General features: G+C 40.9%; 1 protein-coding gene across 5 annotated transcripts in view; it reads right to left on the bottom strand.

Moving 5' to 3' along the window:
• Psip1 (PC4 and SRSF1 interacting protein 1) overlaps positions 1 to 6172 on the bottom strand; it is a 46151-nt gene extending 39979 nt beyond the window's left edge. For all 5 annotated transcript variants that reach the window (XM_087183896.1, XM_087183898.1, XM_087183901.1 and 2 more), the window contains exons 1-3: positions 6040 to 6172; positions 5259 to 5494; positions 1529 to 1605 (exon numbers count right to left, since the gene is read on the bottom strand). In XM_087183896.1, coding sequence (XP_087040022.1) covers positions 1529 to 1605; positions 5259 to 5330 — 149 coding nt within the window. In that variant the 5' untranslated portion in view covers positions 5331 to 5494; positions 6040 to 6172. The remainder of the gene's footprint in view (positions 1 to 1528; positions 1606 to 5258; positions 5495 to 6039) is intronic.
• Positions 6173 to 15947: the final 9775 nt, after the last annotated feature.

The raw sequence follows: 15947 nt of genomic DNA, 5'->3' as shown, positions 1-15947 counted from the left end.
TTATTCACTGGTCATGTCAACAGAAGTCACTGAGGATTTTAGCCAGGGAAGTGACATAATCTGTTTGGGATATAAAAATCACTTTGATTATACACAATGGAAATTGAGACCAAGACAGGATAAGGGCACTAATTACAGGAGTAATTATGGCATGGACTTGCGTTCTAATAGAGGAGCAGGAGAAGAGTGGGAAGATCAGAATGCATTGTAAAGAAAGAGTAAGACCTGCTGACTAATTAAATGTAGAAGGAAAAGGCAAAACTGTAATATGGAATCAAGGATAATATGAAGACTTTTGGCTTCATTAAAAATTAAGTCCAGGGCTGGGGATTTAGCTCAGTGGTTTCGCCGCCTGCTATGCAAGCGCAAGGACCTGAGTTTGATCCCTGGTACCAAAAAAAAAAAAAAAAAATTAAGTCCACATCAGAACTTACTAAGACATCAGTTTTGAGTATCTTAGGTTTAAGAGAACCAGCACATAAACACAGTTAGTATACCTAAGAATTAACTAATACTTAAAACTTGACTGCTGGAAAAATTTATTGCAAGTAACATAGAAAGGATAAATAAAGCACTGCTAGCTTAGGGAAAGAAATTGTATTTTGAAATTATAAAAGTGAAAAATTCTAAAGAATGCTCACTTTAACCTAAGTATTTCTAACCTTTGCACACATCAGAATTATCTAAAAGACTTGGTAGAACAGATAGGCCCTGTATCTCACAGAATGGGGTCTGAAGGGGCCTAAGAATTTCCTTTTTAACTGAAGCTCTTTGTGATACTCATGTTGATAGACCTGCCACCACACACTGCAAATATATTTTGTTACAGGGAATATGGTAGAGCACTTGACTTGCATGTGCAGCAAGCCCCTGGGTTTAAACTCCAGTACCTGAAAAAAAAAATTAGTGTAAATCCCAAATCACCTAGATTATGTAGCACTTATAAGGCTATTAAAGTTATGTGTATATAAAAAACAAAAATCTTTGGGAAGTAACGAGACATCCCCTGGAATAATCCCATGTACCTAGAATTAACAGTTCAACTTTCAGCTACAATTTTTGAAAAATGTACTGACTTCACCAAATCAGTTCTCTGCCCACACATCCACCGGGGGCAGCAGAACTGAAGAACATAGTGGCTCTGGTGACCGCAGAAGCACGGTGAGAACTGTCCAGCTGTCCTCTTCCAGTATGCAGGGCTACCCTCATCAAGCCTAAAAGCCTAACACAGGGGCCAGGCAGCACTAAGCTAGTAATTTCACTACGTGAGACTACTGAACGCCTTCTTACAACTTCCCCTTCATCCCTTCACCTAACATTCATTTCTGTGATTGCCGAGAGGATAACTTACTTTTATGATTAAGGAAACAATTTATTCTGGTAAAAATTAAATCTAAAGTGTCTTTAATCTGCACCTTAAAAAGAAGAGACTCCTCCCCCAGAAGTGCCAAAAAAAGAAAGTCGAAGACTATTTCAAAGTTCAAAGATGAAATAAGCTCTCATTTGTCTCTACAATAACAGGACTTACGTCTCATGAGTCCCAAAAAAGAAGATGGGCAGTTTGTTTGTGGGCGGCTTTACAGCCCCATCAGGAACTTCATCTACCTAAAAAAGATCAGATAGTAACAAATTTAAACCATACACACCTCAACACACATGAATAAATTGAGAACAAGACATCCAAAGGGATCACATGTAAAACACCCATTTTATAGGACCATAATCCCATATTCTCTATTTTAAAACCCAAATTCTACATAAACAAGATTTTTTTTCCAAAATTCATCTGGTGACAAAACCTGGACTATCACTAAGGCTAATTTCATTTCTTCTTTTATCCAATGTTTCTACTGTTCTTTCCCTGTGGAAATGTTGTATTACATTTTGTTATCCCAGATCCTAGCAACAGTACAATATATAGCATCTGTACCACAATCAACTTCCTAACAATCCCCCATTTCTGAATTCTTAAATATGTTTGCCCTTACACACAGGTCTGAATCTGTTCCATGGTCCTAAATGATTATTTCTGCAAGATGGCTACTTAAATACAGTAATGTAAAAGCAGGTATTACTAAAAGTTCAAAGCATATTTCCCAGAGTTTAAAACACATACTATAAAAAGATTCTTGAGCTGGGGATTTAGCTCAGTGGCACTGCACCTGACTGGTAAGCACAAGGCCGAGTTCGATTCCCTGTACTGAAGAGGAAAAAAAAAGATCCTTTACCTATGTGGTTAAACCACATGTGGTCACTTACTTCTTTCACAATTTTCTTCCAATCCTTGGGGGGGGGGGGGGCACCAAGACAGGGTCTTGCCAGGTAGTTCATTCACATGGCCTTAAACTTACTACATAGCCCAGGCTGGCCTTGAACTCTCAGGGAGCCTCCTGCCTCAGCCTCCCGATTATAGGTGTATTACATCTAATACTTTTATTAGTATATTTGTTACTTTCTCTTATCTCCCTTGTTCAAGCTATCAAGCAATAGCAGTATCTAGCCAGACCTATCATTTCTACCTCTAATTTCACAATTTCAAAAACCATTTTAACTCAAAAATTGGTTGACTTTGTTAATGGAGCTGACCAGCAGAGGATCTACTATGCCCTATAAGCATTATGGCATAGAAAAAAAAACACTGTAAGGATGACTATAAAGACTGGTCATCTGTAGGGACACTTAGAAGGTTTCACTAAAAGCATCACCACCCAACAGCTCTAGGGAACTTAATTTCTCCACCTATATAATGAAAATTATACTTTTCATTTCAACTTCGTGGGAAGGCCCCAAGAATTGCAAAAGCCTCTTTAGTCTTTAAAATAAGGGATACTGTGCCGGGGATTTAGCTCAGTGGTTCCACCACCTGCCTCACAAGCGCAAGGTCCCAAGTTCATTCCCTGGTACCAAAAAAAAAAAGGATATTTTCTGTCAACCTGGTTCATATGTTTACTTCTGCTACCAATCAGCTTTTAGAGTTTGTTCAAATGCTTATCATCTATAAAGTTTAATAAACAGGCAACATTTTAAAAGGTTGATTTTTTAAAAAAAGATTATTACTAGTAAAGGACCACAAAAATGTACAAGACTTAAAAATTAGGGGCCAGGGATTTAGCTCAGTGGTTTCGCTACCTGCTGCACAAGTGCAAGGACCCGAATTTGATCCCCGGTACACACACACACACAAAAAAAGACTTAAAAATTAATCAAATTGGGACTCGGTGTGGTGGTGCACGCTTGTACTCAGAAGGCTGAGGCAGGAGGATAACCATGAGTTCATGGCCAGCCTGGGACACATGGTGAGTTCAAGACCAGCCTAAACTACACAGCAAGATAGTATTAAAAAAAATTTAATCAACTTTGGGAAATGAAGACAAAAAATGTTAAAACCAAAATTGGAATAAGAGGTGTCATCTCTGCAGCTGAGACCTTAAAACACTCAGCACACTATATGGCAAAGATTCAAAGTTTTAAAACAAAAAGAAGTCAGGAAAAAATATGTAATTCTTAGACACAAGATGTTAAAACCAAATTCAGCTGCTTCTAAGAAAAAAATGAGAGAAAAGGAAAATGATAAAAAGGACCCACTCCAATCCAAATGAACTCGTTAACAGCAGAAATTGTTAAAGAAAATACTCTGGCCTCCTAAGGCTGCTTTATTTTTACTTTTGATAACACTCTTAGTCACCTAACATAAGATTAGGGAGGACAGTGTGGGGGTAGAAAATTTTCTAAGCACTTCCATTTGGCTCCTAATTACACTGTAGCATGGAAATCTGAATATAGATTTATCAGATAACCTCAGATTTTATGACACCTCAAAATAAGAAAGTCTCAAGAAAAATTCTCTTAGACTTTAAACCTGCCCAGGTCTCTAACACTTTTTTTTAAATATGAAAAACTGTTTTATAACTACATGATTATATAACAAGGACTATAGAGATATAAAAAATATCCAGTTTAAGGGCATTGCCTTCAAGAAGTTCATAATGTATTTGGAAGACAGAGCATATACAAAGAAAGAGTTAAGATTTTCCTAAAAAAAAAAAAAAAAAAAGGTTAAAAAAAAAAAGGTTAGAATACCAAATATTGACATGAGGGTTATGAGTAGGATGTTCAAGACAGACTCCCCTGAAAAAGTAGGCATGATAAACTAGGGAAAAGCAAGCTTTGGAAGCAAATATGAAAACTGGAGTAGCACTGGATGGGAGAAAGATATCAAGTAATCTTTTTTTTTTTTGGTACCAGGGATCAAACTCAGTCAAGTTATCATTTTATACTCGCGAGCACTCTCAGCTCCTCAGTCCAGTGATTCTGTTATCTAATAGATATTTCCGCCATTCTTCTTCCCAGCTGACATTAACTACAACTACAGAATTTATTTTTAAGCAGTTTCTTTTGTAAGGAGAATAAATTAGAAACAAGAGGCTTTTAGAAATTACACCTTTAGATCACAGAGTTACTCAAGGATCTTGAGCTTACCTTATCTAAACGATCTCAACATTCTTTAGGTCCTATCTATCATGGTCTTAGAACCTATGTCCCCCCCATAAACTAACAAAACCTCCTCTCTGAAAACAGAGCTCAGGTATTTACAGTCTCAACTCCTAAATGTCTTAAAATACCCTGGGTCCTCACTGATCTCTGCTATCTCTAGATGTGAAACCCAGGATCTGGTCCATTCATCCTTTTGCCTATGGGAAACAAAAAGGTAAAACAACTTCTTCAAGGTCATGAGTAAAAACGTGGCAATAAATTTTCTGGACCTTTCTTGCTACTCTTACTGGATATTTTTGAAGAGTAGCCGGTCCTAAATCTCTTTTATTAGACAAACCTAGGTCTCATCAATTGAGCATCACATGTATTTTTTAAAACCCTATAAACCCAATTTAATCACATATACTTTCTCTCTGAAATGTCAATGTTTCACTAATTTTTAAACATAAAATTTGTACTGGATTATTTCACTCACAATGGAATATTAACTGGCATGTCGTCTAAGTACTTTCGATGAAGAACTCCTGTCAGACTGTCAAAAACTAAGTCATAAGGAAATTCAAAGATAGTAGAAAAACTTGCATTTTTACAACTGCATGGGAGATTAGTAGACAAAACCTAAAATGAAAAATCAGATTACAAATTATACTAAAGGTAATCCAGGGAGAGAAAGACCACCAAAAAAAAGCACAAGAAATGGTCTGAAGGAGGCCCTCTGAGAATGAAGGCACCACCGCCGAGGGCAAAAGCTACAAATCACTTACTCGAGCTGGCCAATGAGGGTAACCTTTCATCTTGGCGAAGATGAGGTCTCCAGGTTTGAAATCGCGAGTCATGTTTCGGGGGCGAGGCTGGGGTCCCGAGCCCAGGAGTGGTGCGACGGCGCGCGGCGAGGGGATACAAGGCGCGGAGGAGCTCGGGCTCCCAGGCCGCGAGCGGGGAGGACGCCTCGGGCTGGAGGGCGCCGCGGCAGGGAGGACGTCTCAGGGTGTCCCGTCGCCTGCGAGACGGCAGGGGGGCGGTTAAGGCGAAGGGACCCGAGGGAGGGGAGGGGGCGGGGAGGGGGAGGGGCGGCCGCGAGGGTGGGGGGAGGGTAAGGGAGGGCAAGGTAAGGGAGGAGAAACGTAAGGGGAGGGGGAGGACAGGGGGAGGGGAGAAGGAGGAGGGCAGGAGGAGGGAGAAGGAGGGCAGAGGAGGGCAGAGAAGGGCGGAGGAGGGCAGGGGAGGGGAGGGGTGGGGGTGGGGAGGAGGCCGCCTCCCGCCCCTCCCCGCGCGGGCGTCTCCACAGCCACCCGTAGACACCACCACCTGAGGCGAGGATGCTGCCCAACCCCGAATTGCCCCTGCTTCCACCATCCTTCCCGAAGCTTTCTCCACGAGGCGCAAACCCAGGGAAGGGAGGCAGAGCAGAGAGAGAAGGGGTCCACATGCAGATTCCCTCACGCACACGCCCTCCGCCCTGCCGCTCCCGGCCGTAGCCCGCGCCCCGCAGCCCTTTCCCGCACAGGCAGCCAGGCCCGGGGGCGGAGCGCCGCCGCCGCTCACCTGCCGGGCCGCGAGCGCCGGGGCTGCGGTGGCGGGCCTGCCGCTCTGCGCGTCCACGCCGGCCACCTGCGCCACCAGCTGCCGCAGAGGAGTCTCAACGGCTCCTAACACAGCCGCCGCTGTCGCCGTCCCTACGCCGCTCCCGCGCGGCTCCCGCTCGGCGCCCGCTTGCGCTGGGGTGCAACCATCTGCTCCCCGATGTGGGGGACGCGGCTGCAGCCCCGGAGCCTGAGTGGCTCCAAAGCGGAGATTCCGAAGACGCTAGACCCACGGGTTCCCTTTGGACTAACAGCGGCATGCAGATGGAGAGAGACACGGACGTGAAGGAACGAAGGAGCCAGAGACAGGACCCGAGCTGTTGGCGGCTCCCCCTGCGGTTGGAGGAGTGGTCCAGCCCGGCCCGCCCCGGCTGGCGGCCTTGCGTGTGTATTTGTATGTGTACTGTATGTAAAAGGCGGGGAAAGAGGAAGCGATTGTTGTGGATCGGCTTTGGGGGCGGGCATCGAGGCCTGTAGCCTTGGGCTGCTCGTTAGAGAAACCCGCGGTCTAAGCTGTGTGTGCTCTCCTCGTTTCCCAGGATAGAGAGGATTTAAAGCTGTTCTAGCACGATTTGCATCATCCAAAAAAAAAAAAAAAAGCTATACAAAAAAACCATAGATAAAATTGGATCGTGAAGCACTGCAGCTTGTAGGCCTCTTGCACTTAGCTGAATGGGCCTTTCAAACCCCTTTTCCTTGAGATTGTAATACGAGAAAGCCCTATTTCTTTCATATTTAAGCACCAAGAACTGTTAAGAAAAATGCAGTCCTAATGAAATCAAAATGTGAAGGGTAGAAAACAATGACAGGAAAACCTAAGCCTGTTAGATAGGATGTGGGTTTGGGCCCGAACTCAATTTTAGCTGCATCTAAATTTCATTTCCCTACTAAAATAGTAGGTGGTAGAGTGGAGAAATGTTACCAAAACTCCAAGTATTTTTCAAGGAACTTTAAAGATTATTTTATTTTTGCTTCTTTAGCCAATGGATTGTTTAATATATTGGCATTATGCCCAGCCTTCTGATGTTAATTAATACTTTAATTAAAGCTACCTCACCAGTCTGATTTTATTTATCCATTTACATTCACCCAGATTCCCAATAAATATGTAGTAAATAAGAAGACATTTTGAGCATTAATAAGAATTAATCTTACGTTTTGTTTCATCCCTCATTGAACTCCCAAGAAAGTATCTGCTGTGTGTCAAGCCCCGAGTATCAGGCATACAGCTATGAACAAGGACAGACATTGCCTATTAAAACAGGCTGAAAATAGTTTTTTAAAAAACGTATGTATAGCTTTAGGCAAAGAGCTCCAACATGGGAATAAATGAAAAACTGAGTAGGCAAAAATTGAAAGTTTTTTTTTTTTTGAAAGAAAAACAATATGCCTTTACAAAAGAATGAAAGAGGACATTTCCAATGTAAAATGGCCTGCAAGGAGTCTCAAGAAACTAAATCATAGCTCAGCATTAGGCAGGGGGTTCCTTGTGGAGCAAAGAGAGAAACTGACTGGCAAGGGAGAGGGAGATGTTGGGCAGTGTCTTCAAGTTTCTCATCTTGAAATTAAAGTCCATATGTTGTATACCAGGGAGCTACCACAGGCTGCAGGACAAGAAAGGGGTAAAAATGATCCTTTAAAAAGTTATTCTTGGCCAGGGATTTAGCTCAGTGGTGCTGCTGCCTGCCTTGCAGGCTCAAAGTCCTGAATTCAATCCCCGGTACCAAAAAAAAAGTTATTCTTGCTGTTTCAAGGTAGAGAATAATAGCTGGAGAAACTGTAGTACTCACTAAGTGACCCATTTATGTGAGACTGATGGCTATGAAGAAGGTAAGGAAAAGTGTAACAAATTACACAGAAGAATAATTGTCACGTGTTGGTCCCAAATCATGTGTGAAAAGCCAGGTGAGGTGAGCGCTCCTATAATCCCAGCACTTGAGCGGCTGATGCAGTGGGATTGCTGTGAGTTCAAAGCCATCGTGAGCTGCTTAGTTCAAGGCCTTGGTTTTGCCACCTGTTGTGCAAGCACAAGGACCCGAGTTCGATCCCTGGTACCAAAAAAAAAAAAACAAACTTAGTTCAAGGCCAGCATGGACTACATAGCAAGAAAAAAATTTAAAAATAATCATTCACAAGAAAAGGGGCAAAAAGATATGTTGAAGAAACTTCGAATATACTGAATGTTAGAAACCAAGGCATCATCCTATGTCGTTTTTTGTGTACCTCCTTTGTTTTAAACCCTTTAATTGCAATTCCAAGTGTGGTCGGGGCCCAGCAGCCTCCTTGCTGTTTGTTAGAAGCTCAGTCCCTCCTCAGAGCTACTGAATCATAATCTGTGGTTTAACAAGATCCCCACATTACAAGTTTGAGAAACTGCTCTAGGAGTGCTACTATGTGGACTGTCAGAGCCTAAGATCTTGTGGGGAAGACAGGCATGTGATAGATAAATTATAACTAATATTTAAAGATAACTTTATTAGTACTAAATTACCATAGCAACAAGTAAAAAAAGGGGGTGCCTATTACGAGGGAGTTCTCAGGAAATGAAAAATAGATACTGGTATGTTAAAATCAATTATTGATAATTGATGTGTTAGTGTTGAACTAAATATGGTGCTTAGCACTTGCTGTCTATAAATTTTGGCAATTTCAACTCGTGACAATCTGTAGACAATAAACAATAAATCAAGGAAATCGGAAGGTAGTTTAAGCCGCAAGAGAACAAAAGCCCAGCATCTCTGGGTGCAGCAGTTGTGACCCTGAGTCCGAGGGGCAGGGGCAGAGGAGAGGAGAGGAGGTGGGGAGGCAGAGGGAGCATCCTGTCACTTGAAGAATTGTGCTCCCCCAGCCATGCTTGGTACAGTACACCCTTCCCCAATGGGGAAAAAATGTACAATTTCCAAATCAGGCGATCCGGAGAACCAGGCCACCTAAACGTGTGGAGGCAGGAGCTTGACCCATACATTCTCATGTCATCAGTGTTACTGTCCCTACTATACAGAAGTGCAAACAGGCTCACAGAAGTTAAGCAAGCTGCCCAGGATTACGTGCGCAGGCGAGTGGCCAAGGCAGCCTTCCACCTCGTTGGGTTCTCACAGGCATGGCTTCTTGTGACCCCACACAGCCTCGAGGTGGGGCAGGGAGGCAGCAAGGCGGAAGGCTGGATGGCTTTAAATTAGAAAAAGATTCTGGAAGTAAAAGCTGCCATGTACTTTTTTTTTTTTTTTCCTGAGACTGTTTCACTATGTAGCTCAGGGTGTCCTTGAACTCACTGTGTAACCCAGGCTGGCCTCAAACTCGTGACAATCCTCCAGCCTCAGCTTCCCCAGTGCTGGGACGATAGGCATGCTCCAGCTCAGTACTCTTATTCCAATTTTTTTTTTCCCATACCAGAGATTGAACTCAGGACCTTGCGCTTGCCATGCAGGCGCAGTGCCACTGAGCTAAATCCCCAGCCCAGTACTCCTATTCCAACTTCAAATATCCTAATAATTTCCCTATACCCTACCCTATTCCCCAGCTTTCCCTCACTACCAGCTCATTCTGTTTACCTCTTTCTGGACCTAAAGGACTCAACCCATAAATCACATTCTGGAAAGGCTCGCACCTTAACTTCCAATGTCCTAATTTCTTACAGTCTTTTCTACTTAGTCTTTAAACTACTTAAAAGTCGGTACTATTTTATTCATCAGTGCTGCCCTTTGCTAATATTCAATTCAAAAAAATTCTTTCAATAAATATTTATTTAACAAATGAGAGGAAGGAGCAGGTGATAAACTCTGAGTCCTAATCACTTAGGCTAAGGAAACAGATAAGAAGACACATGAAGGTACTTGTTTTGACTTTATGAATTTTTCATGTACATAAGGTTAACCCTTTAAAAGCACTAGTTTTTTTTGTTTTTGGTTTTTTGGGGGTCTTTTTTTGGTACCGGGGATCAAACTTGGGTCCTTCCGCTTGCGAGGCAGGCGGTGGAACTATTGAGCTAAATCCCCAGCCCTAAAAGCACTAGTTTTACAAATACATTAATACATTAATTTCAGTGGAAATCTTACTAAATGAAATTTCATGCTTATGATAGACTTAGCAGTGATATTCCATTCATATTTTTTATATTCTGTATCTTTTTATTTTTATTAGCAAATGTTTGCAGAACATAATGATTACATTCATCGTGGGGGATAATTCCCAATCTTGATACACAGTATTAGTAACACACCTTACACTTAATGTTGTTTACAGTAATTATTGATCTGCATGTGTGTGTGCACATGCACGTGTGTATGGCAGTAGGGATCAAACCTACCACTGAGCTACATACCCAGACCTTTTTATATTTTGACACAGTCTTGCTAAGTTACACAGACAGGACTTGAACTTTGAATCCTTCAGTCTCAGCCTCCCAAACGCTGGGATTACAGGTGTGTTCCACTTACCCTCATCATGGGGAAATAGTGAAAAGTCAGAAAGAATATAGGAAAAATAAAAAGCATTACTCCAAGAGCTATTTCCATCAGGCTGAGATGTGATAAACCAGTCTAGGCCTTCCTCCTCCTAAAAATCAAGGAGCCCATAAAGCCGTGGCTCTCAGGTGAGAAAAAACCGAGGTGTGTTGTCTTGTGAGAGAGTGACTGGTGTGCTCGTCCACTGGTTTACCAGTGTGCCAAAGAGAACTGTTTTCAGATTCACCTAGGGTCTGAGAAGTCTTACAATCTGGATGCTCTAGATAGGTTGTAAAGACGGACAAGGCAAGGACAGAGGCTCATAGGTGACCTGTGAACGCCTCTTGTGAAGGCTGCTAGCCTGTGGGCTATTCTAGTGGAATTAAAAAATCATTGCAGGGCCGAGGATTTAGCTCAGTGGTTCCACCACCTGCTTCACAAGTGCAAGGTCCCAAGTTCGATCTCTGGTACCAAAAAAAAAAAAAATCACTGCACACCCTGGTTGCCTCACCTCAGATTTTCAGTTTGCTTCTTTCTTACATCGGAAGTCCAGTTTCAATTAAGGTGCCTCCTACTCCACATGTTGGGGTATTACCTCCTCTTTATTCTTCTGCCTATTGTTCGTGCTTTTTGCCTTCCTCCTCTTACTACTCATTCTACTATAATCTTCAGTGTCTTGTATGCTCTCACTTCCTGATTTTGGTACTTAAGTGCAGCTTTGAAAGTAGAAAGGTCTCTTGCTGTGGTCAGCAGGCCCACTGACCTGATAATGTGATAATGCCTTTTAAAAAAATCTTTGTGCCTTTGATTTTTGTTTTTTAAGCTTTTTGAGTCAGGATCTTGCTGTGTAGTTCAGGCTGGCCTTGAACTCACTATGTAGCTCAGGCTGGGTTCAAATTCCCAGTAATCCTCCTGACTCAGCCTCCTGAATGCTGGGATTACAGGTGTGTGTCACAGTCAGACCCTGTCTCAAAAAAATTAAAATAACAGTACTGGGATGTAGCTCAGTGGTAACCCTGGGTTCAATACCCAGTTGTAGGGGGAAAGAAGTTACTACTTTTTCATTTCTCTAATCATTCTTTAGAAACAAATCATTGAGTCAAGCCTCCTCCCAGGAAGGTGGGAAATGGAAGGCACACAGGAGTTTAAGGGAGTTTCTATATATATACTTTGGAATTCTTCTATAAGGAAGATTTGTTCTATTTTTTCATTATAAATATTTTGGGGGTATACTGGGGATCGAACTCAGGACATTGCGCTTGCGAGGCAGCCAGCAGAACCATTGAGCTAAATCCCCGGCCCGTAAATATTGTTTTTAATAACTGTATTACTGGCTGTAGTATACTTAAATGTTCTTCAAATGTTGCACATTTAGGTAGTTTTTTTTTTTTTCATACCGGGAATAAAACTCAGGACCTTGTGCTTGCAAGGCAGGTGCGGCACAGTTTACAATTTGTTACTTAACAGTGTTTTGCAATTTAAAATTATATAATAGGAGTTTAAGCCTGCACATTTTTCTATTTGTTTGGTAAGTTGTTTTAGGTTTTTGTTTATTTGTTTTTACAGTGCTAGGGATTTATCCCAGGGCCTTTGCACTGAGCTTACTTTCCTGGTTCTTTTTCTTTTTCTTTTTTTTTTTTTGGTACCAGGGGTCGAACTCGAGTCCTTCTGCTTGCAAGGCAGGGGGTGGAACCACTGAGCTAAATCCCCGGCCCTCCTGCTTCTTTTTCATATTTTTAATTTTGAGATAGAGTTTCATTAAGCCTCGAACTTGAACTTAGTAGTTGCCTGGGCTGGGCTCCAACTTGCAATCCTCCTGCCTCAGCCTCCCAGAGAGCTGGGATTTCAGGTGTTCATCACCATGCCCAGCTTTTCTGTTGTATTTCAAAATACTGGGTTTGAGCCCCAACACAATACATACATACATACATACATAATACATAGAAGCTCAGTGCCTCTTGTGAACCTGCATAGGCCCACATAATTTATTTGGCAGAGAATGCCTTTATATTCAAGATTTCATGCTTGGAGCTTCATGCTATAATCACGATCTAAACAACCCCAGCACCCTTCTATGTGTTGGAACTTTTCTTCTGAACTTGTCTCCCGTGATTTTTTTCTCTCCCATTTCACCCAGCTCAATAGTATTGTATAGCTTCTTCTGATGCCTGTGACAATTTTCACCTTCCTTTGCTGCTATAATCTTCCTGCCAAATATTTTAAGTTGAAATCATACTTTTTCAATATATTTTAATTATTCCAATGGATTCAATTTTCAACATATTACATAGACATTTAAAAATAAAAATAATTACATGAAGTATAAGTACCACAATGATTGATGACTCCTATTACTATTTTCCAAAAAAAATGAATAAATGTTCCCTTGCCATTAAAAATTTTTTTGGCAGTGCCAGGGATCAAACCCAGGGCTTCACACACACTAGGCAAGCACTCTACCACTGAGCCACATCCCAAACCCTTAAATGTTTGTGTATTCTTATTCTCTTTGAAGTCCTGTTTTCATTGTATTTGCCCTGCAGAATTTTTTTTTTTTTTTTTTGGTACCGGGGATTGAACTCAGGACCTTGCACTTATGAGGCAGGCATGGTGCCACTGAGCTAAATCCCTGGCCCAGAATTTTTTTAAATGTAATACATTGTGTATTTGAAAATACCTTATTGATGAGCCCATTACAGTTCCCTGCACCAATAACATGTATTTAAATTGGCATAGTAAAATGTACATCTTTCTTCTTGTAATCATTAAGAAATAGGGGTTGGGCTCAGTGGTTTCGCCGCCTGTTGCGCAGGCACAAGGACCCGAGTTCGATCCCCAGTACCCCCCCCCAAATATATATATATATGTATATATGCAACAAGAAATAGGAGTTTTTCCCCCTGGATTTTGTTTTGTTTTTGCTTTTTGAGACAGGGTCTTTCTACATAGTCCAGACTGGCCTCAAATCCACAGTGATCCTCCTGGCTCAGCCTCCCAAGTCCTGGGACTACAAATACGCACCCCCACGCCCAGTTTCCTCAGATGGGTTTTTATTAGTTATATACAACTGATCAAAACAACCCAGATGTTTTGATAAATTATTCATTATGAAAGTTATAGTGAAAAATCTTCTCTTAAGCAGGAGAATCATGACCAATATATTTCTAAGTATAATATTAAATGATTGTACAAAAACATTAGCTTAAGTTCTTTCATTTGTACCATTCCTTCAAATAAATTTGGTACTCTATCCAGAATATATTTATATTATGAAAGGAAAAGACATATATGGTAAATACCATTTGACCCATGAGTTAGCAAACACTTTAATGTTTTTCTTACCCTGAGATAGAAATTTGTTAACATTCAGTAGGATAAAATAAGATAAATTGGAGCAATATATGATGTAATAGGTTTTGAAACATTATTAAATAATATACTCAACTTGAAAGAAACATGAAGTTTTAACCTGGATTTTAATCAGTGCATATGGAAATATCTAATAGTCCCAGGAAATGTTCCAATTACATTTTTAAAATTAAGCTTCTCTGATGGGAGTGTAGCTCACTGGTAGAGAACTTGCCTAGTATATACGAATCCCTGGGCTCAATCCTCAGCACTCCCAAAAGAAAAAATAAATCTCCACTAACTTCTACTGCTTTATCTGTGCAAAGGTAGTTCGTAGTTCATTTATCAATGAGAGACAAATCATAGAGATAAGTAGTGGGAACAACTAAAAAGAATTATCTTTTGGAAGAAAGAAGAAACCCTTTAATATTCTCTATTTCTCAACAATGTTATATTTATTTTGCTCATGTGGGAGTCTCCTCCACTGTTTTTATACAACTCAAATGATAGAAGAGACAGAATGGGGCTATCATCTGCTTTCTGTTCCCTAGGCTATAAGTGTTACTGAAGAAAATAGCAAAATCATGCAGCTCCTTTAAGTTAAAATTCATATTAACGTAGCAAAGTTAGATTTCACAAATGTAGCTGCATAAGAGACATTTTGTTTCTCCTTATATATGCATATATCAAATAACTCTTACTTTAATACCGAGTACAGAAATCCAGTCTCCCTCTGAAGTGCCATTTGTCCCTCTCACAGCACACTGAGTCCACATGGAAGCTTTCTAATCCCAGGTCATCCTGTTTGTCTGGCCCCTGGAATGTCTTGGTAGTCCTAAAGAGAGACAAAATACAGAGAACCATAGGAGGATTAATGCAGTTTAGTAAAGCATCCTACCACCTTTCCACTGAACCCTTAATGTTTCAGATAGCCCTTCATTAAATTATTATTTATTTACTTATTGGTGCTGAGAATTGAACCCAGGGACTCCCTCATGCTAAGCACACACTCTGCCACAGAGCTGTACCTCCAGACACTTCTTCATTAATTTTGTTTCCTTTTCATTATATATCCCATGGAAGCTTTTCCAAATCATGCTGATGCCTCTAATGTTCATAGTTAACCTTGAATCATCCTCAGTCTTGGCAGATGACCTTGCCCCCAACAGAGAAAATCTGCTTCAACCTCTTCTCAAAGTCAAAGTACCTGTTTTCTTTCTGTGTCCCTGTTGCCTCATCAGAAAAGATTTTCCCTTATTGAAGTCCAAGGTTAATTCTTCCATTATTTGAAGTGGAAAAGATGGTCCTCTGAATTGCAAAGGACCATATATTCATTGTATTTATTGTTTGTATTCTGTGAACTCCAGGAAACAAAACTCTGGGGGAGGGACCTTCACTGTGGGGATATGCATGTAAAATAAAGTATGTATTGTATGGGCCATGTGTCAACAAAAAAGCGGGAAATACTACAAATATTCCTCCCATCCCTAATACCTATGAACACAACAGATTTTCCTTGCTTTAAAAAACAAAACCTCTTGATCCTCAGTAGATAGACCTGGATTTTTTTACCTTTTATTTTGAAATAATTATGGATTCACAGGAAATTGCAAAAATAATACAGAAAGATCCCATGTACGCTTTACTCATTTCCCTCTATAGTAGCATTTTTCCCCACTTGGGGTTCCAAAGGTTACATTGAATATACTTACAGTACAATGACAAAACCAGAAAACCAAACTTAGCATGTGCTGATTCCTACAATCAACATATGAAGATATAGGACTTAATTTCTCATCACCAGAAACATCTTTAGTGCTAATCCATTTTATTTTACTTTATTGTGGTGCTGGCAGTTGAGCCCAGGGCCTTATTGGTGCTGGGCAAAGTACCCTATACTGAGCCACATCCCCAGACTCTGTGTATCTCTCTGGAGTCATCTCCTGTGTCCTCTTCCAATTCTTCACCCTTGGCAATTACTAATCATTTCCTCATCCCCATAATTTTGTCATTTCTAGAATATTAGATATATGAAATCATACAGTATGTGACCTTTTGAGATTGGCTTTTTTCATTTTTG

This window comes from Heterocephalus glaber, unplaced genomic scaffold, assembly GCF_053883595.1.
Source record: "Heterocephalus glaber isolate CG9 unplaced genomic scaffold, H.glaber_assembly_v1.0 deba00001481, whole genome shotgun sequence".
NCBI classification, from domain to species: domain Eukaryota; kingdom Metazoa; phylum Chordata; class Mammalia; order Rodentia; family Bathyergidae; genus Heterocephalus; species Heterocephalus glaber.
This window is presented reverse-complemented; position numbering and strand designations above follow the sequence as displayed.